The sequence below is a fragment of the Taudactylus pleione genome, unplaced genomic scaffold (genome assembly GCF_031769625.1).
Source record: "Taudactylus pleione unplaced genomic scaffold, aTauple2 ptg000334l, whole genome shotgun sequence".
Lineage (NCBI taxonomy): Eukaryota > Metazoa > Chordata > Amphibia > Anura > Myobatrachidae > Taudactylus > Taudactylus pleione.
Genome location: NW_028284735.1, coordinates 5,621,769 through 5,644,498, shown reverse-complemented (window position 1 = coordinate 5,644,498; position 22,730 = coordinate 5,621,769). Strand labels below are relative to the sequence as shown.

General features: G+C 44.4%; 1 protein-coding gene across 3 annotated transcripts in view; it reads left to right on the top strand.

Moving 5' to 3' along the window:
- The first annotated feature begins 449 nt into the window (after positions 1-449).
- Positions 450-22,730, top strand: part of ABCG4 (ATP binding cassette subfamily G member 4) — a 143,260-nt gene continuing 120,979 nt past the window's right edge. For all 3 annotated transcript variants that reach the window (XM_088443809.1, XM_088443808.1, XM_088443810.1), the window contains exon 1: positions 450-685. In XM_088443809.1, coding sequence (XP_088299935.1) covers positions 460-685 — 226 coding nt within the window. In that variant the 5' untranslated portion in view covers positions 450-459. The remainder of the gene's footprint in view (positions 686-22,730) is intronic.

Here is a 22,730-nt window from a genome sequence, read left to right as displayed (position 1 = left end):
TGAGGAGAACCACTGCCAGAGACAAAGAGGTTAGGGCAGATAAATTGTACTCTGTACCCTTATATTTTCACCCTCTCATCTCAGATTAGATCCACCCTTAGAACATTGAGTCAATTAATGACATGGTATAACCTTTAGGACAGAGGTTCCCAAAAGCGGTCCTCAAGGCTCCCCAACAGTTCAGGTTTTAGAGATATCCATGGTTGAGCACAGGTGGATCAATTAGTACCTCAGTCAGTATGATTTAACCACCTATGCTCAACCATGGATATCTCTAAACCCTGAACTGCCTTGAGGACCGCGAATGGGAACCTCTGCTTTAGGATTTTGGCCAACGGAACATTTTGACTTGATTGTGTACTGTTGCCAGATGTTATGATTTTGATACATTTCATGATGTTATCTGTCCTTAATCATAGGCTTGTGGCACTGGGGATCTGAGAGTCAACCAGCTCACATATGGCAGAGAAAGTACCTTCTGCAATTCAGGACTCAATTACAACTGAGGATGGCACATGCCAACACCTACAGGACTCCACTCTACTTGCCACACACCTTAAAAAGGTGGAAAATCATATTACGGATGCACGACGCTTCTGCCATCTTCCAAAACGGTCTTCTGTGGATATTGAATTTAAAGATTTGTCTTATTCTGTGAGAGAGGGACCATGTTGGAAGAAGAGAGGTGAGTGAAGAGGTCAGTGTAAACTGTATTGAATGGTAAAAATGGAGAGAAAAAGTAAAATCACACAATACAAATAAGATGTTAAACTGAAGTTTGTTGGTGATAACAATGAAAACACTGGAAATTATTTAGGAAGCTCAAAAAATTCACCAAGCAGCACAAAGTCAGCTTTGTTCTCACTGTGTTACTCTGATTGTGCAAGTCTGCCCAGATTTCCACCAGGCCCTATGTGTTTGTAGCAATGAGAAAACATTAAGGGATTATCTGGCAGAGTGGAAGCATTTCAATGTAGTGGGAAAATGGAAAGAGTACAATTCTAAAAGGTTACGTGGCCGAGTAGAGCACCCTGGCTCGGCCGCGCCAGCGAAATGCAAATAAGAAACTCACCCTGGTGTGTTCCCCTGGCAGAGCTTGGCAGTCTGCAGAGGGTGGAGAGCAGGTCTGCATGGTCACACCGCTGATCACAGCCTGATGCTGGAGGGCCTGCTGCACCCGGACTCCTGCTGTGCCGCTGCACCTCTCCCTGTCCCCGCCATCCCGGAAACTTTGGAGGGAGCACTGTACAGAGGGTAAATAGATGTTGTGCGCAAGTGCAGGACAGCCCAGAATCCCTTTGAGAGGTGTGTGTGGAGCATATTATTACAAGGGGGTGGGGGTGGGGGGATCTGGAGAATATGATTTATGTTTTATTTTATTTTTTTTAAATTTGAAAACAGGAGTGGCAGAACTGTAAGTGTGAAGACTAATGAATAGGGAAGGGAGGAGTCAGTATTAATTCTTAAACCGCCCCGCCCCCCTAAAAGTAAAGTCTAGATCTGCCACTGCTTGGGGACACTATCAAAGGAACGATTGGGTAAGCACTGATTGGCTGACAGCGTGGGAGCCTTCCTCGTTCCCCATCTAATTTTTATTGCTAATATGTTTACTTCACTGTCATTTAGTCTGCTGTTATAAATAGCTAACACAATACTGATGTGAGAGGCTAAGAGGATGTGTCCCTTCTCCTAATAATATAAAAAAAAACCTATAGCCCTGCTACCCTTGTGCCACTCCCGTCTACCCCAAAACACCAGCTCTTGAAATCAATGCCGCACCAAACTTATTATTAGTACTAACTACAGTACTTAACTTAAAATTCCCTCCCAGCTCCTCTACACTGACATCTGCCAATGCCGAAGTGTCACAATGCTGAAAGTACTGGGAGGAGCTTAGTGCATCTCAAAGTTGTCCATGATTGCTCAGGTTATGTCCCAATAGGGAGGATTGACAATTTTTGCAGATAACATAGAGAAGTGATTTTTCTGTATATTAACTGCTTTCATACGTACTGATGTTGGTTGTGTCAAATAGCATCGGTTATAGTGGCGCACATTTTGTGAACCACTGCCCTAGTCGTACAAGTGTACACACCCCAAAACTAGTATTTTGTGGAATACATTTTGATTTTATTATAACAGTGAATCTTTTTAAAAAAAAAGTCTCTATCATTTTCATACACCTGGGACCAATTCTGTCACTCTTCCCTAATATAAATGTTCAAGGTCCATCAAATTGTGAGTGAGATCTCCTGCGCACAGCCCTTTTTAGGCCATTCCATAGGTTTCCAATAGAATTGAGGCCTGGAGGGAAATGTCTTAAGCTCTGAAAAGTGATAAAGTGGAGCGTGATAAATAACCAGCCACTCAGCTCCCAACTGTCATGCCACAGACTGTGTTTGAAAAATGACAGCAGCTTATTGGCTGGTGGTTTATCACTCTCCAATTTATAACTTCCCAGAGATAAGTACATCTGGCCCCAGGGCCCTAACTTGGCAACTCCAAGGGGTATATTTACAAAAGTGCGGAATTGGAGATGTTGCCTATAGCAACCAATCAGATTCTAGAAGATAATAGCTAGAATCTGATTGGATGTGATGGACAACATCTCCACTTCTGAAAACGTACACTTTAGTAAATATAACCCAAGACTTTGATCTTACTTTTCTAATGCCGTTACTTAGTTGGCATGCAGGTATGCTTTGGATTTTCGTCATGTTACAATGGGAAATTCACCTTCAGCTTTCTGACAGAAGCCAGCGGGTTTTATACCAATCCTGTTATTTGGAGCTATTCATTATGCCATTTATCCTGACTAGATTTTGCCGCATGGTTTGAGGTGACAGTGTTTTTTTGTTTTTTGCAAAACTTATATGGTCTTGGATGTTCTGTTTTACGAGAAATGCCATGATAGTTCAGACATGTACAGAATATGGGAGATTGCTGTCACATGTAGGGATTGGCTTACTCCTGACAGAACATCATGCTTCTCTTTTTTCTTTTTTGTATATACAATATTTATTAATAACCACAAAGGTAATCAGATAATAATTATATAAAAATAACATAAAATCAAACACTTTGTGAATAATTTTTTTGAAAATAATATAAAGAAATAACAATATTTACAAATATCAAGAAGGGGAAAGGTAAAGTAGGGATTTAGGAAAACACATTACGGTAAAAAGGGTCAGGGGAGGATAGTAAAGAGGTCCGATCGGATAGCGCATTTATATAAACTATTAGGCATAAAAGAGAAAGGTAGTATACCCTTATCTACACTATCTACCTGGACAAATGGTCCCAATATTCAGTAGATACCTTATATTCCAGCCAAGCAAACCACGTGGTGGTAAACTCCTGTTGTCTATCCCGGTTGGAGAGAGATAAATTTTCCATATACATATCCATTCTATGAAACCAAGGTGATATCGGAGGGGGGTAAGGGGCTCTCCCATAAACCGTAATAATAGCTCTTGCTGCATTAACAAAATGTTTAAATAGAGATTTCTTATATCTAGAGATAGGTAGGTCTATTAAATTAATCAACCAGGAACCAGGGTCAGCCGGCGCCCAGTCTCCAACACAACAACCACCCTAGTGATCTGAATAATCGTATTCCAGAACTCCCGGATCTTAGGGCAAGTCCACCAAATATGAAAGGGGGATCCTGGTGTATCTCCACAGTGCCAACAGGTGTTGGGAAGACCCGGGAACATTTTACACAAAACAATTGGACACATATACCATCTGGTGAGAAATTTGAAATGCATCTCAATCACGGATATACTTTGAGAAGATACTTGAGTATAAAGAAAAAAAAATTCCCATTGCCTATAAGAAATAGTGAGACCTGTTCTTTCAGCTAGCAATTTATACACATCGGAAAGAATGTGATGAGGTGCTACAGAAGAGTTGCATAAAGCCTCAAAGGGAGTAAGAGCCCTAGAGAGTGAGAACTTCCTAAGGTATGTTTGTATAAAATGTTTCACTTGTAGATATCGCCATATCTCGCCATTCGCCAGAGTCCATTTTTCCTGAAGGATGGGGAAAGGGACAACAGTGTCATTCTCCAACAGTTGACCAAGGCAAAGCGGATGAGATAAACGTCAATGTGGGAATGGCGTCCTGATGTAAAGTCGGAATTGTAAAAGAGGGAAATGAGAGGAGAAGGTGAAGAGGAAACGTGTCGGGGAGTCCTGTGCTAATATGATAGCGTAGGAGAAATCGTTGGATGTATCAGGGATGGGGGAGTCTGTATCCAAAGAGCTACTGTATATTAATAGGGATAGATGAAAAGCTATTTTCAATACAGAACCATTGTTTAAAATCTGTACCTCTCGTCCATTCAACTATATGACAGAGAAGAACAGCGTGATAATAATGCAAAAAATTAGGGAGTTGCAAACCACCTTGGTGTTTTCGTCTGAAAAGGGTACTGTGTTTAACCCTAGGACGCTTGTTACCCCATATAAAATCTTGGATGACTTTATGAAGATCTTTAAAATAAAGAGATAGGAATATGTATGGGTAGTGTTTGTGGAAGATAGAGGATCCTCGGTAGGATATTCATCTTAATGATATTAATGCGCCCTAACCAGGATACTCAGAGAGGAAGCCAACATTGAAGGTCTAGTCTGATAGTCCTTAGAATCGAGTCAAAATTTTATTTAATTAAATCTGAATTATCTCGTGTGAGAAGTACACCCAGATATTTAATATGGGAGGGGTGCCATACAAAAGGAAATGCTTGCTGGAGTCCTATGACTGTGGAGTGAGGGGTGTTTATATTTAATGCAATTGATTTGGCATAATTGATTTTAAAATTGGTTAACAAAGAGAATCTATCCAATTCAGCATAAAGACTAGGGAGAGACACAGAAGGGTTAGTAACAAAAGCCAGAAGGTCGTTTGCATAAAGCGCCAGTTTATGGATTTACACCACCAATATCTGGGTTCAGCCAAATCGCCCCTGCTAAAGCTTCCATACACAGAACAAACACCAGAGGAGATAGAGGACATCCCTGCCTTGTTCCATTAGAAATATTAAAGGAGGGCGAGAGTATCATGTTCACCCTAACTCTGGCATTTGGATGATGGTATTGGGACATAATTTTAGTCAGACAGTTAGGACCTAGGCCCATTCGGTGCAGTATCCTTTACAATGTGAAGCCAGCCACAATACAGCCGGAGACAGACACATGTGACAGCAATCACGTGGTCGAACATACGTTGAGAACCCTGAAGAGGGAGGAATCGGAGAGCAGACGGATGGACATCAAGCAACATCAGGCCGGAAGAAGGAGACGGCTCATGGCTGAGCAGGTGAGTCTCCGTAGGTGAAGTGGATACCAGGCACTCGGCTCGCCAGCTCAAACCGGACTATCTACTCCCAAGACACGAGCAAGCCTCCGTGAGATAAAGGCACTGGGGAACAGTCTGAATAAGATGAACCTCGGGTGTCTGTAATCCGGATCCGAGCTTTGTCCGGAGCCCCCCACCTGCCCTCGTTATCACTCCATGACACCCAGGCCTTACCAACTGTAAATAATCATTATTGTGCACAGACTTCCTAAATAATAAGCGGGATGCCGCTTTCACATCATTTACTGCCTGCAGGTAACAGATCTGCTCCGGCTGTGAACATAAGCTAAACGGCACCTAATATCGTCTTTGACCGCTTATAAGGACTAGTACTAGAGATTAGTACAGTAAGCCGCAAGGTGTTGACACTGAGCAGGTTGATTGCTTCAGGATACACCTATAACCTCCAGTCAATAACTTTGATACTATTCATTATTATTGCTGCATGCTACATATGCGCTTGTGTTCATTGCTATAGACAGTTCCGGTCGGCATAGGTGCTAGATGCTGACTGATATTCATTTGGTCTGCACTTTGTATCTACATTCATTTAATTGATTGATTGTATGTTTTACATTGCTTTAATTGGATAAGTAAAATATTTTTCTCTTTTTTAGATATAGTCTTGTATTTATTTGGCATATTCATATTATGTTTATACTTAGATGCATAAGGTTAATTCAACACCATAATACAACTATCATCTAACTTGTTCAAACACCAATAGACACAGGGGTGAGCGCAGTAGTAATAATTCTCAAATTATTTGTTTTGTCTGATACGTTATACCAGAGATTTAAGGCACCTCTGTTTTACGTGCAGCACACCCCGCTACAGTTTGTGGGGAGCTTCAAGCACTGCAAGTTTATCTAAAAGGGCACGCGTTTGTGCAGCTTTTTGCTATTTGGCAAAGGTCCCTAATTGGATGCACTTCCCTCGAATTAAACATTTATGTGCTTCCCACAATGTGACTTTAGAAACATCGGGAGTGTTGTTCAGTTCTATATACTCGCACAATTCAGCTTCTAATTGGATCTTACAAGTAGGGTCTTGGAGTAGAGACTCATTCAAACACCAGGTCCATTGTCTAGGAGAGGAGTGGGGAACAGAGATAGTACAGGAGATTGGAGCGTAATCTGACCAAGACATTGGTGCTATATCAGAGTCCTGCAACAGGTGCAAATGTCTGTTTCCAAGAAAAAAAAGAATCTATTTGTGTATACATTTGGTGTGGGGGAGAAAAGAAGGTATAGTGACAGGTTGTGGGGTGGTGTAGACGCCATGTGTCAATCAACTGGTGGAGATGGAACAAATGTCTTACCTGACGGAGATGGTTGAAAGATACCATAGAGGCATTATTAGATGAGTCGACTGCCAGTTCCATAGTCCAAATAAGATCTTCGCCCAACACCAATACTCCTGTTTGAAGTGATTCACCAGATCTAAAGTCTTCTGAAAGAATGCCAGCTGACCCTGATTCGGGGCATAAAGGTTAACAAATGTAAAATCTTGGTTAAACAATTTCCCTTTACAAGAAGGCCCCACCCTGCCTCTAATATGTGAGAGGAGATCTCAGAAATCGGAAGTCTTTTAGAGAAAGAGATTGCTACTCCTTTAGTCTTCCCTTCTGAATTATCACTAAAGTATACATGGGGATAAGAGGAATTAGAACATTTTGGAACTGAACCCATTTTAAAATGGGTCTCCTGAACAAAGACCACATCTGCCCTTAGGGCGTTAAAAAGATTGTAGTGCATGGGATTTCTTTTCAGAGACATTAAGACCTTTTGCATGATGGATATAATTTTTAAACTATCAACAGACATCTACAAACCAGGAAGGGGGTACTGGAAATAGACGATACAGACCCAATTCTGACACCTAGGAAAAAGGGAAAAAGGATCAGGCAAAAACACAAACAAGGGAGATAGGGGAAACAAAACATAAGACAAATATTAAAAGAAAAAAAACAGTATGCGATAAACATAAGAAAAACAATATGAAAAAATTAGAAAAGAAAAATTGGGGATCCGAAGTCCCACAAAACGAAAACCGCTCTCAGCAACGCTAGTGGAGAAGCCAACCCACGGCTAGACTATGCGTCGGCGGTAGGTAGAGAGCAACCGGGGGTAATGGTGACAACTAAACCTCTTATATATACAAATAGCTTGAATTATCAACTGTAAACAGCAATGACATAACCTATCTAAAATAACAAGTGGTGGGACCACAATAGAGCGGACCCCAAACATATAGGATCCCCTAAAATAACAAATGGACCAGTAATACCATAAATATAGAGGAAATAATATATGGCATAGTGTCATTATCCTAAAACAAAACATGACTAAGTTAGTAAACAGCAAGCAATATATAAAAAAAAGGGAATTTTGTATAAAAATCAGTAATGAAACCACAACATCCTGCGTCAGGAAAAACGTCCAAGTCTTCCGAAATGGAAAATGAAAAACGGAGCAATTTGAAAAGAGGAGGCAGTAGATGTCAATTACGGAACAGTGAATATTGAATTATAAAGTATGACAAAAACTGTCAGGTGACGGCCAAAGCAGGGGATGATGGGATATCAGAAATCTTGCCAATGCTCATGTCTAGGTAGAGGAGGAAGCCTTGGTACAGAGTTGGGTTGCACCCACTCCAGGACAGAGGGTTTGGTAATTGAAGAGCCTCACAGAAATTATGTATATCAGAAGGCTCTCGGAGGATGTGAAGTTTTCCATCTCGAAGGACCTGCAGACATATGGGAAAACCCCAACAATATTTAATATTTTTCTTGCGTAACTCATCTATAACCGGTTTCAGGAGTCTGTGCTGTTGAAGCCTAGGCCAGGAAAGGTCTTGAAAGATTTATATAGAGCGACCTTGAAATTCAAAGAGCTGCGAGAAATGTGGTCTTTGACTGTATAATAGTGCAGACTGCAAATTACATCCCTAGGGGGGTCCGACCGGGTGCTGCAGGGACGCAGTGCTCTATGTGCTCTATCAAACACAATTTGTGTGCCCGGGTCATTTTCTAAACTCTAGTGCGGGACATCTTGTGGAAGCCCATGGACCCCGGTTATACAAATCATCGAGACGAGAGTGCAATAACCTGAAGGTCTTCGTCATGACGGTGTCCTGAAGATTGGTAATCACATCATCAGTTGGCCTCGGCTTCTGGACAGCAAACAGGCCGCAGCAGGATCCGTAGATCAAAGCCACTTCGGAGCCCAGGTGATGGTGCCGTGATGCGGCAGGAGTCAAGCGGCTGCCGAGTAAGTTATATAGCCCGCGGTGGGGCGCAAATTTTGTCCTTTAAAGGGATATAGGGCAGGAGCTTCCCACTGTCACGTCCATCTTGGCTGCAAGCTAGGCCACCCCCTCCCATCCTGCTTCTCTTTTAATGTTGCCATAAGTTTCTTGATAGCCTCCGAGATCACTGTTTGGAGAGATGTGATTTTGGCCAAGTCCCTGTTGTGACAAATTCTTTCCATCTATTGTTGTGTTCCATGGTTCATCAGTGCGTTCCATTTTACATGTAATAAAGGAAAGAAGCAAACTCCCCATAATGTCGCAGAGTGAAGACAAATAAACTAGCTGCCATAACAAGAGAAGGTAACCCCCTGAATAGCACAATTCAATGAATACATTTATAAGTAGTGGTAGTAAATATGTTAATATCACATATAATGTTTAAAAATAAAAACTGTCTTTGGATATATTTAGAACTCAAATTTTATCAGATTTAAAAGAAAACAATCACCTTGTATTTCTCATAAAATTACCACAAATATGAGCTTCTCTTTATATAATCAATATGCCTTTGAATATTAGGCATTTGCTGGCTAAAAATAGAGCACTTGAATACTATAAGTACAGTAATAAAATATCCCATAACATCAAATCCAAAGCAGTCCAAGTAAAAGTGTGAAAGGCCTGTATGTGTGACACTCTAGAGTGGTGTGTGGGGAGACGTACCTGTTATCTTCTGGGTTTTCTACACGCACATCAGAGAGGCAGAGGGTCTCCCAAGTCCCGCCACAATGATTACACACTTGGAAATAATATTTACTGTATTCAGAAGGAACACTTCCAATATCCAGGAATCTCCAGCATATGGGGCCTGATTCAGTATGGATCGCAACTGCGAATGCAATAGCAATTACGCACGCAGTTCAACTGCGATAGTATGCTAATCCATTGCGATCGCTATGCCGCCACAGCACTACATAAGGACGCCCACTTTACCTTACACACATCCGTAATGTTTAGCAAGACTGCAAAACCATCGGTACAATTGAGTACCATCGCTGCTTCACACACACTTGCACAAGCTCTGACTATACTCAAGAATTTCTACCCTCATCGCACTCTATGAGTACACAAGCTGCGTAGGGCATCGCAGTGGATAATTTATGCACGCCCGTGCCAACGGCGTTCAAACACACTGGCACGCCTGCGTTTTGCCGCCCACCACCTGGTACCACCCACAAATGGCACTTCCCGTCAATCACTCTGCGATGGGTCTGCGTAGTCTCTGCGATCGCAGTGACTGGTCCGTGCAAGTGCACTGCACTGAAATTAAGTTATCTGGCCATTCATCTAGAATGTAATACAGGAGATATCAAAGATATCTCCTGCTTACCTTCCTCTCCTGGAATGGTCTGCTGTCCCTATACACTAATATGGGGACAGAGGGCCTGATTCAGACCAGGTCGCAAGCACTGAGTGCTCACAACCGGGTCGATGGTGGCCCACAGCGCATGCGCACAATGGAGCCGGCTCCGTAGTGCGCATGCGCGAGACCTGGATAGCGACGGGCACTCTGTCGCTCCGGGTCTCGCACCAAAGGGGCAAGCTTGAGTGACAGCTCGCCCCCTTTGGTGGGTGGGCCGGGGGGTGGCTGTCCAAACAGAGGCATTCAAATGAGAACGCCTGCCGTTTGGGGGCGGCCCCACTGACATCACAAGTGATGTCAGTGGAGAACTTCCGCCTCTGTCAGAGCCGAAAGCTCTCTGGGGCTTGCAATGAACGAGACCCTACCACAAGAGGCCGCTCCAAAAATAAAAAAGCCCGGCCCTGATTCAGAGCAAGCGCTCTGTCAGAGCGAGCGGCTCTGAATCAGGCCCAGAATTCGTCAAGCTCCGAAAATACAATATTTTCGGAGTTTGATTGCGGGAGCATTTGTCATCTGCAGATGGCGAGTGCTCCAGCTACTCGCTCCTTCCCTATGGGAAGGAATCCCGGGACACCCGTGTTCAACTCCTTCCGCTGGACATCGGGGCTCTTGTGCGCATGCTGATTTTCAGATCATCTGTCTCCACGCCAGAGCAATGATGAATTGCTCCAGTGCTCGTGGCGAGTTAGTATGTCAATTACTATATATATATATATATATATATATATATGTAATATAAGGGGTGAGCGGGTTCGGATTTCTGAAATCCGAACCCCCCCGAGCCGAGTCAGATCCGAGTCAGGCTCGACTTTTCCCGCCTGACTCGGATCTGAAATCGAGGCAAAACGTCATCATCCCGCCTTCCGGGTCTCGCGGGTTTTGGTACCCGTGTCGGCGCCATTTTCTCACTCGGCTGTGGACAGTGAAGAGGGAGGGTGGGAGTTAGGGCTGGCTGGGCTGTGTAGTGTAGTGTAGTGCAGAGTAGTGTTGTGCTGTGCTGTGCTGTGCTGTGCTGTGCTGTGCTGCTGTTGTCCACTACTTCAAAGTCCATAGGGGCTGGCTGTGTTGTGCTGTGCTGCTGTTGTTAATAGGGGCTGTGTCCACTACTTCAAAGTCCATAGGGGCTGGCTGGACTGTGTTGTGCAGTCAGTTCTCCATAGGGGCTGTGTCCACTCCAAAGTCCTGTGCAGTGTCCCAGTCCTAAAGGGGTGCTGTAGTGTTGTCCAGGGGGTGCTCTGTCCATCAGGGGTGCTCCCCCCAAGTGCTAAAAAAATAATACTTTTTCTGTGTTTGTGAATTGTGTGCGCAGTAGCCGCACGTGCATCAACAAAGTAGTGCCAAGCGTGCGCCTGTGTCATAAGTAAAGGGCCGGCTGGCTTGACCGTCAAAGGTTGCTGTAATCCCCAAAGTACACTCCAAACCAAATAACAAAATATTTTTTCTGTGTTTGTGAATTGTGTGCGCAGTAGCCGCACGTACATCAACAAAGTTGTGCCAAGCGTGCGCCTATGTCATAAGTAAAGGGCCGGCTGGCTTGACCGTTAAAGGGTGCTGTAACCCCCAAAGTACACTCCAGTCCAAACCAAAAAAAAATATATTTTCTGTGTTTGTGAATTGTGTGCGCAGTAGCCGCACGTGCATCAACAAAGTAGTGCCAAGCGTGCGCCTGTGTCATAAGTAAAGGGCCGGCTGGCTTGACCGTTAAAGGGTGCTGTAAACCCCAAAGTACACTCCAGTCCAAACCAAAAAAATATATATTTTCTGTGTTTGTGAATTGTGTGCGCAGTGGCACTACCGTGCGCAGTGTGCAGTGGCACTACCGTTAAAGTAGTGCCAAGCGTGCGCCTGTGTCATAAGTAAAGGGCCAGCTGGCTTGACCGTTAAAGGGTGCTGTAACCCCCAAAGTACACTCCAGTCCAAACCAAAAAAATATATATTTCCTGTGTTTGTGAATTGTGTGCGCAGTAGCCGCACGTGCATCAACAAAGTAGTGCCAAGCGTGTGCCTGTGTCATAAGTAAAGGGCCGGCTGGCTTGACCGTTAAAGGGTGCTGTAACCCCCAAAGTACACTCCAGTCCAAACCAAAAAAAATAATTTTTTCTGTGTTTGTGAATTGTGTGCGCAGTAGCCGCACGTGCATCAACAAAGTAGTGCCAAGCGTGCGCCTGTGTCATAAGTAAAGGGCCGGCTGGCTTGACCGTTAAAGGGTGCTGTAACCCCCAAAGTACACTCCAGTCCAAACCAAAAAAAAATATTTTCTGTGTTTGTGAATTGTGTGCGCAGTAGCCGCACGTGCATCAACAAAGTAGTGCCAAGCGTGCGCCTGTGTCATAAGTAAAGGGCCGGCTGGCTTGACCGTTAAAGGGTGCTGTAAACCCCAAAGTACACTCCAGTCCAAACCAAAAAAATATATATTTTCTGTGTTTGTGAATTGTGTGCGCAGTGGCACTACCGTGCGCAGTGTGCAGTGGCACTACCGTTAAAGTAGTGCCAAGCGTGCGCCTGTGTCATAAGTAAAGGGCCAGCTGGCTTGACCGTTAAAGGGTGCTGTAACCCCCAAAGTACACTCCAGTTCAAACCAAAAAAAAAAATATTTTCTGTGTTTGTGAATTGTGTGCGCAGTAGCCGCACGTGCATCAACAAAGTAGTGCCAAGCGTGCGCCTGTGTCATAAGTAAAGGGCCAGCTGGCTTGACCGTTAAAGGGTGCTGTAACCCCCAAAGTACACTCCAGTCCAAACCAAAAAAAAAAATATTGTTTGTGAATTGTGTGCGCAGTAGCCGCACGTGCATCAACAAAGTAGTGCCAAGCGTACGCCTGTGTCATAAGTAAAGGGCCGGCTGGCTTGACCATTAAAGGGTGCTGTAACCCCCAAAGTACACTCCAGTCCAAACCAAAAAAAAAATTATTTTCTGTGTTTGTGAATTGTGTGCGCAGAAGCCGCACGTGCATCAACAAAGTAGTGCCAAGCGTGCGCCTGTGTCATAAGTAAAGGGCCAGCTGGCTTGACCGTTAAAGGGTGCTGTAACCCCCAAAGTACACTCCAGTCCAAACCAAAAAAAAAATATTTTCTGTGTTTGTGAATTGTGTGCGCAGTAGCCGTACGTGCATCAACAAAGTAGTGCCAAGCGTGCGCCTGTGTCATAAGTAAAGGGCCGGCTGGCTTGACCGTTAAAGGGTGCTGTAACCCCCAAAGTACACTCCAGTCCAATGCAAAAAAAAAATATTTTCTGTGTTTGTGAATTGTGTGCGCAGTAGCCGCACGTGCATCAACAAAGTAGTGCCAAGCGTGCGCCTGTGTCATAAGTAAAGGGCCGGCTGGCTTGACCGTTAAAGGGTGCTGTAACCCCCAAAGTACACTCCAAACCAAATAACAAAAAATTATTTTCTGTGTTTGTGAATTGTGTGCGCAGTAGCCGCACGTGCATCAACAAAGGAGCAGCGCCAAGCGTGCGCCTGTGTCCCATAAGTAAAGAGCCGGCTGGCTCATTTCTTAAAGGGTGGTGTAACCCACAAAGTGCACTACTCTCCAGCAAAAATAAAAAAATATTTTCTGTGTTTAGCCGCATGTATATATCAAATCGATATAACATAAATGGAGGACCAAACTTTCTCTGATAAAAATAAAATAGAGAATGATCAAGAACCACTTCCTCCTAGTGCTGAAGCTGCTGCCACTAGTCATGACATAGACGATAACATGCCATCAACGTCGTCTGCCAAGGCTGATGCCCAATGTCATAGTAGAGGGCACATACAATCCCAAATGACAAAGTTCAGGAAAATGACCTTGAAAAAAACATTTAAATCATCTGAAGAGAAACGTAAACTTGCCAATATGCCATTTACGACACGGAGTGGCAAGGAACGGCTAAGGTCGATCCCTAGTATGTTCATGACTAGTGGTTCAGCTTCACATGACGATGGAAGCCCTCCTCCCACTAAAAAAATCAAAAGAGTTAAGCTGGCAAAAGCACAGCGAAGAACTGTGCTTTCTAAGAAGATATCACAAATCCCCAAGGAGAGTCCAAGTGTGGTGGTGGTTGCGATGCCTGACCTTCCCAGCACTGGACGGGAAGAGGTGGCTCTTTCCACCATTTGCACACCCCCTACAAGTGCTGAAAGGAGCACCCACAGTCCACTTGCTGATATGCAAATTGAAGATGTCACTGTTGAAGTACAACAGGATGAGTATACTGGTGTAGCTGGCGTTGAGGAGGAAGTTGACGAGGAGGATTCTGATGGTGATGTGGTTTGTTTAAATCAGGCTCCGGGGGAGACAGTTGTTGTCCGTGGGATGAAAAAGCCCATCACGGTCATGCCTGGGCAGAAGACCAAACATTCCACCTCTTTGGTCTGGCAATATTTCTATCCAAATCCGGACAACAACTGTCTTGCCATATGTACCATATGTAAAGGTGGAATAAGTAGGGATAGGGACGTTAACCACCTAGGAACATCCTCCCTTATACGGCACCTGCAGCGTGTTCATAATAAGTTACTGTCAAGTTCAGAAACTTTGGCTAAGACCGTAAGCAGTCCAGGGACACCTAAATCCCATTGTCCTGTTGTATCCAAGCGCCTGCAAACCACACCGTCAACTCCCTCCTCGTCAATTTCCTCCTTAGTCAGGATCGGAAGTAGTCCTGCAGGCCATGTCACTGGCATGACTGACTCTCCTATCCGGGATTCCTCCGGAGGATCCTGCATTGCTACGCCTCCTGCTGCCGTTGCTGCTGTTGCTGCTGCTGGGAGTCGTTCATCATCCCAGAGAGGAAGTAGGAACACCTCTACTTTTACTAAACAATTGACCCTCCAACAGTCCTTAGAGAGGAGGATGAAGTACGACAGCAGTCATCCTGAAGCAAAACGTATAACTGAGACCTTGACTGCTATGTTGGTGTTAGACGTGCATCCGGTATCCGCCATTAGTGCAGTGGGATTTAGACAATTGATGGAGGTAGTGTGTCCCCGGTTCCAAATCCCGTCTAGATTCCACTTCACTAGGCAGGCGATACCGAGACTGTACAGAAACGTCAGAAAAAGTGTCCTCAGTGTCCTGAAAAATGCCGTTGTACCCAATGTCCACTTAACCACGGACATGTGGACAAGTGGAACAGGGCAGACTAAGGACTATATGACTGTGACAGCCCACTGGGTAAATGTATCACCTTACGCAGCAACAGCAGCAGCGTCACCAGTAGCAGCATCTCAGAAACGCCAGCTCGTTCCAAGGCAGGCTACGCTGTGTATCACCGGTTTCAGTAAGAGGCACACCGCCGACAACCTCTTAGAGAAACTGAGGGAAATCATCGCCCAGTGGCTTACCCCACTTAGACTCTCCTGGGGATTTGTGATATCTGACAACGCCACCAATATTGTGCGGGCATTACATCTGGGCAAATTCCAGCACGTCCCATGTTTTGCTCACACAATAAACTTGGTGGTGCAGAATTTTCTGAAAAGCGACAGGGGCGTGCAGGAGACGCTTTGGGTGGCCCGAAAAATTTCTGGCCACTTTCGCCATTCAGCGACTACGTGCCGAAGACTGGAGCACCAGCAAACACTCTTGAACCTGCCCCGCCATCACCTGAAGCAAGAGGTTGTGACGCGGTGGAACTCAACCCTCTATATGCTTCAGAGGATGGAGGAGCAGCAAAAGGCCATACAAGCCTATACATCCACCTATGACATAGGCAAAGGAGGGGGTATGCACCTGACTCAAGCGCAGTGGAGAATGATTTCCGTGTTGTGCAAGGTTCTCCAGCCCTTCGAACTTGCCACACGTGAAGTCAGTTCAGACACTGCCAGCTTGAGTCAGGTCATTCCCCGCATCAGGCTTTTGCAGAAGCAGCTGGAGAAAGTGAAGGAGGAGCTAAGACGGAGCGATTCCGCTCGGCATGTGGGACTTGTGGATGAAGCCCTTCATTCGCTTTGCCAGGATTCCAGGGTGGTCAATCTGTTGAAATCAGACCACTACATTTTGGCCACCGTGCTCGATCCTAGGTTTAAAGCCTATGTGGTGTCTCTTTTTCTGGCCGACACAAGCCTGCAGAGGTGCAAAGACCTGCTGGTGAACACACTGTCAGCTGAAGCGGAACGTGACACGTCAACAGCTCCTTCTTCATTTTCTCCCGCAACTGGGGCTGCCAGGAAAAAACTTAGCTATCCTAAGCAACCCGCTGGCGGTGATGCAGGGCAGGCAGGACCAAGTTTGGACATCTGGTCCGGACTGAAGGACCTGGCAACAATTTCTGACATGTCTACTGTCACTGCATATGATACTGTCACCATTGACAGAATGGTGGAGGATTACATCGGTGACAGCATCCAAGTAGGCATGTCAGACAGTCCATACCTGTACTGGCAGGAAAAAGAGGCAATTTGGAGGCCCCTGTACAAACTGGCTCTATTTTACCTGAGTTGCCCCCCCTCCAGTGTGTACTCCGAAAGAGTGGTTAGTGTAGCCGGGAACCTTGTCAGCGAAAGGCGTAGGAGGTTGCTTCCACAGAATGTGGAGAAGATGATGTTCATCAAAATGAATTATCAGCTCTTCCAGGGAGACCAGCCTCCAGAACGTACAGAGGGACCTGTGGTGGTGGATTCCAGTGGGGACGAGTTAATACTCTGTGAGGATGAGGATGTACACACTGAAGAGGGTGAGGAATCGGTGGATGAGGAGGACATCTTGCCTCCGTAGAGCCAGTTTGTGCAGGGACAGATTAATTGCCAGCTTGTTTTGTGGGGGCCCAAACGAACCAATCATTTCAGCCACAGTTGTGTGGCAGACCCTGGCGCTGAAATGATTGGTTTGTTAAAGTGTGCATGTCCTGTTTATACAACATAAGGGTGGGTGGGAGGGCCCAAGGACAATTCCATCTTGCACCTCTTTGTTGTTCAGGTGTTCAGAATAGACTGGAAATGAGTGGAAATTAAGGTTATTGAGGTTAATAATAGCATAGGAGCAGAAAAACCTACAAATTCTGTGATTTTAGCTGTTTTTATGCTTTTTTTCAAAAAAATACAGATCCTAAACACAAAACCCAGAACCCAAAACACGGAAGGGTGGTTTTGGCAAAACCAATCCAGATCCAAAACACGAAGAAAGATCCAGATCCAAAACACAAAACACGAAAAGTGGCCGGTGCACACCCCATATATATATATATATATATATATATATATATATATATATATATAAACATCAAGATTAGACCCCCTAAGGCACACTATTGAGACACGTTGAACATAAGTATATCACATTACCACATAACCAGGAGTTGTTAACCCAATTACTATTGTAATTAGCTATTATAAGTAGTGTGATTGAACTATAAGTGCAAGTACAACTTCACCAGAGATATATACAAAATATTCTTTAAAGAAACATTTGCTAATAGTGTCAATGCCACAGGAATACAACAATATTAGATGTAAGCCGTTTAAAACCCTAGCTTGGTAAGCAAGCGTATAATAATCACACAACTTTACTTCATTAATTAAGTTCCCAATGTCCTATATCCTACAGTCTGAACCTTTTTATCTTCACTGGCCAGCCTTTTATGTTCTTCTCTGTACGTGTTTCCTACCAGAACTTGTTAAATGCAACTCCTTCCTTTGCAGTGACAGCAATTGCATATAAGCTTAGCTATGAGAGTAGCTACTGTATATATGTAAGGGTTGGGTGTCTTTCTACAGGGCCGCAACTAGGGGGGGGCTGGAGGTGGACGTGCATCGGGTGCGCCGCTGCACCCAGCGTCAGTGGCCTCAAGCCCGGCGCTGCAGGGAGACTCTAAGGCGGGCGCCAGCTGAGATTTTATTACCAGCGGGCGCCTGTCTCTTCTCTGCAGCGCCGGGCTAGCCGGAGGCTGGAGTTCTCTCCTGAGCTCCAGCTTCCGGCTCTCCCCACAGGCACTATGGGAGAGACGTAATGACGCCTCTCCCATAGTTCCGAGGAGCAGCCGGGTGGACCCATGGGAATGCCTCCGGCACGCCCACTCACCATCGACAGCACGCCCCCTTTGTAGCGAGACCCATAGCGACGGCTTGCCCGTCGCTATCCGGGTCTCGAGCATGCGCATGACGGAGCCAGGCCCGTTGTGCGCATGCGCACTGGGCCAACATCGACCCGCTTGCAAGCGCTCAGTGCCCGCGAGCGGGTCTGAATTAGGCCCACAGTTACAGTCAGGTGCTTAAATATTGGGACATTGACAGAATTTTCAGATTTTGGCCTCTATTCACCGCCAAAATGGCTTTGAAATGAAACAAACAAGATGTGATTTAACTGCAGACTTCCAGATTTAATTTGAGGGTAATTACATACAAATCAGGTGAACGGTGTAGGAATTACAACGGTTTCTATATGTGCCTCCCACTTTTTAAGGGGCCAAAAGTAATGGGACTATCAACTCAAAAGCTATTTCATGGACAGGTGTGGGCTATTCCCTCGTTATTTCATTATCAATTAAGCAGGTAAAAGGTCTGGAGTTGATTCTAGGTGTGACATTTGCATTTGGAATCAGTTGCTGTCGACTCTCAATATGAGATCCAAAGAGCTGTCACTATCAGTGAAGCAAGCCATCATTAGGCAGAAAAATCAAAACAAACCCATCAGAGAGATAGCAAAAACATTAGGTGTGGCCAAATCAACTGTTTTGAACATTCTTAAAAAGAAAGAATGCATCAGAGAGCTCAGCAACACCAAAAGACCCGGAAGACCACGGAAAACAACTGTGGTGGATGACAGAAGAATTATTTCCCTGGTGAAGAAAAACCCCTTCACAACAGTTGGCCAAATCAAGAACACTCTCCAGGAGGTTGGATGTATATGTTTCAAAGTCAACAATCAAGACAAGACTTCACAAGAGTAAATATAGAGGGTTCAACCCAAGATGTAAACCATTGGTGAGCCTCAAAAACAGGAAGACCAGATTAGAGTTTGCCAAACAACATCTAAAAAAGCCACTACAGTTCTGGAACAACATCCTATGGACAGATGAGACAAATATCAACTTGTACTAGAGTGATGGGAAGAGAAGAGTATGGAGAAGGAAAGGAACTGCTTGTGATCCAAAACATACCACCTCATCAGTGAAGCATGGTGGTGGTAGTGTCATGGCATGGGCATGTATGGCTGCCAATGGAACTGATTCCCTTGTATTTATTGATGATGTGACTGCTGACAAAAGCAGCAGAATGAATTCTGAAGTGTTTTGGGCAATATTATATGCTCATATTCAGTCAAATGCTTCAGAACTCATTGGACGGCGCTTCACAGTGCAGATGGACAATGACCCGAAGCATACTGCAAAAGCAACCAAAGAGTTTTTTAAGGCTAAAAAGTGGAATGTTATGCAATGGCCAAGTCAATCCCCTGACCTGAATCCGATTGAGCATGCATTTCACTTGATGAAGACAAAACTGAAGGAAAATGCCCCAAGAACAAGCAGGAACTGAAGACATTGGCAGAGCATGCTATATCTTACTCTGGTGCCTGATTCATCTTTGGGAATAGAATGAGAAAGAGCACGTAACTGTGAACCAGGACAAAAAATGTTGCAATGCAAGGGGTGTAAATGCATACATTTTATTTTCCATATAGGGTAAATACTGGCTGATTTTGCATGTAGCCCACAAATACTGCACAGCTTTATTTTTACCCTGCAATTTAGATGTCAATTTGGACACACCCGTCCCAAATCTAAATCTCTCTTTATCATCTGCCCCATCTGCAGTGCAGCATGGTTTCACCAAGATAATCAGTTACGTGCTGTTTTTCAATCTATTCCCAAATCTAATTCAGGCCCATAGATCCCCTTAGTATCTTTGTAGAAGTTCTACTTATGATGGAGCAGGATGTCCTAGAACTGCTGCTATAGACATAGTTGCTTACCTTTAATTTCTCCTCCCCGGGAGATGTCCGGGGAGGAGAAGCAAGTGAGTTGTGACAGGACGGGGCCTGATTGTTCACGTTCTTAGGCCCCGCCCCCTTCATGGTAAATAGCCGCGATTGACGCACATTTACATAGGGGGTGGGGTTAAATGATGCGATTCATGAAGATTTGTGTCATTAAGCCCCGCCCCCTACACAGGGACCCGCGATCGCCGAGGAAATTCTCCCCATTCTGTCCACTTCACTAGGAAGTGGGCAGAATGCGGGAGAAGTGCCTACCCTTCCGGGGGTGCGGGGGGTTATCTGAAATATCGTGAGCCTCCCGCTAAAACCGAATTGGTAGGCATGTATGGCTATAGTGATCACTGTTTCTGGCAGCCGGGTCTGTCTTCATACAAGACACAGTTTCTGCTATATTGTCGCCGTATGTAATAACTGGCAGTTGTTAGAAAAGTCGCAGTATAAGAGTAAGACATCAATGTTATACTTTTTCGAGGTTGTGGACAACAGTTTTAACAAGTATAAATGAGTTTAAGATGTCTATAAGATTATTTGGCAAATGTTAGCCCTTGGTTATTCTTTATTTATGTGAATTGAGATCAGTGATTGAAATTTAATTTGATAGAACAGAATATATAGATTATGTAAAGATTCATTAAAAGGACATTTCAATTAGATTACCTAAAAGTGCCGACATTGTGACCGTTTCTCCATATGTGCGAGAGAAAGTTGTGTGGTCAAATCTGCAATGTTGCTATTCAAATTTTGCGGGGATAGGCACATCTGAACATACTGACTATTTATCCCCAGAAATTGAATACGAATTGAATAGGAACCTAAGTTTCATTACCTAATACCATTTATGGGTAGAAGAATTTGGCTATTCCCTGTATAATGATAACAGTGATTCCCTGTGTAATGATAACAGTGATTCAATAGCTTAAAAAATATTCCTAGAAAAATATTCCTTTAGTGAGCAAATTTATTTTGCAAAACAACTTACTGTATTTTCCGATTAATGAATATAAACAATCAGAGATAAAATTCTTATTGAGGACATTTGTAGAATTGAAGCTAAGGAGCCGCACATAAGCAGCTATGCAAGAATTCCTGCTACATCTGTGATCCCAGCTCTGTGACCGAGGTCGCAGTCTGGGACCACGGTCTCGATGCTGAACGACGCCGGCCAGCTGAGTAATGCTTGCTACTCCCCGTTACCTCAGCCAAACGCTGACTCCCCGTTACCTCAGCCAAACGCTGACTACCTGTTACCTCAGCCAAACGCTGACTACCTGTTACCTCACCCAAACACTGACTACCTGTCACTCACTTTGCGAGTGAATCCTCTGTGTGAGCATAATCGCAAATATTCTCTGTAAAGCACTGCAGAATATGTGTGCACTATATAAATAACTGGTAATAAATAAATACATTGCCGCGTATGCACAACAATCGCTCAATCTGCATAAATACCAGCATTTGCATGCGGATCTGCATTAGGCCCACAGTCTGTTTTTATATTCTTATTTTTATGTTTCGTTAAATCCTCCCTTTTCACCCCTATAGTTTTATTAATGTCCTCTTTTATTAAGTCTCTGTGAGATCCTATTGTGGTAAATCTAATTGCATACACAGCAAGTTATTTATCACATGCTTCATCTAGAGCAGGGGTGGGGAACCCGTTTTCTGCCGAGGGCCATTTTGATATATATAACATTATTCATGGGAATGGTGCAGGTCATGCCCCCTCCATGTGATGTCACACAGGGGCGGGGCCACAATTGCAAGTGATTACAACAGGATGTGCCGGGGAGCTGTAAGGGCAGCGGGTGTGACCTTCTGAATCGTCCTAAGGACGCTCCTGGCAGCACTGCTGCATATATTCTGGCTGCTGGGTACCATTCTAGGCACTCTGCTAGCCTCAAAAAAAAAAAAGAAGCTCAGTGGGCCAGAACAAATGATTCCGAGGGCCTAATATGGCCCCCGGACCTGAGGTTCCCCATCCCTGTTCTAGAGTATAATTCCTTTTTCATCAGAATTGTAAAAATCTGATATTTGTTTTACGTCTTCCCGTCTTAAAATGAACTTTATTGTTTGTGCCAAAATTTTTTATATAGTTATACATTATGCCATTGTGACTCTACTTTCTATTGCTCTAACACACGCACACTATTAAATCAATTCTTTGCACATGCTTCTTCAAAGAGCATCCCAATAGGTCAAGGGATGCAAGAGATATGTCCTATGTATTGACACATTGACCGAGCTAATGCCATTGCACACTGATGATGTGACTAAAAATAAATAGCACCTATAGTATAAATATGTGTTTAGGTTGTCTATGGTTTTTTTGCCACTCCCCCTGGTGGAAGCTATAAACTAAGTTGTTTCTGATGTTTGCAATAATCTACTGATTACTAGGTATATCAATCTAAATTCCATTATTGCTGCAGAATGTCTCATTCTAAACTATCTGCACAGTGTATTGATAATTAGAAGGAAAATTAGGTGCGCTTGATGCTCAAATACTGTTTAGTCAGAGGCTTATCTATAATGAGTGCAGGGTGTGCAGGGAACACGGGCCCCTGGGTCCAGGAGGGCCCCGCACCGACCACCCTGCACCCATAATATTACTTACATCTCCGGAGTCCCACATCCGGCGCTGTAAAACGATTGGAAAATGGCTGCGGCGGCCTTTTTCCCGTCGTTTACACATGCGCAGTACAGGGAAAATGGCAGCCGTGGCCATTTTCCCAGTGACCTGTGCATACACTATAGACTCTGGGCACATTGTAGTGCC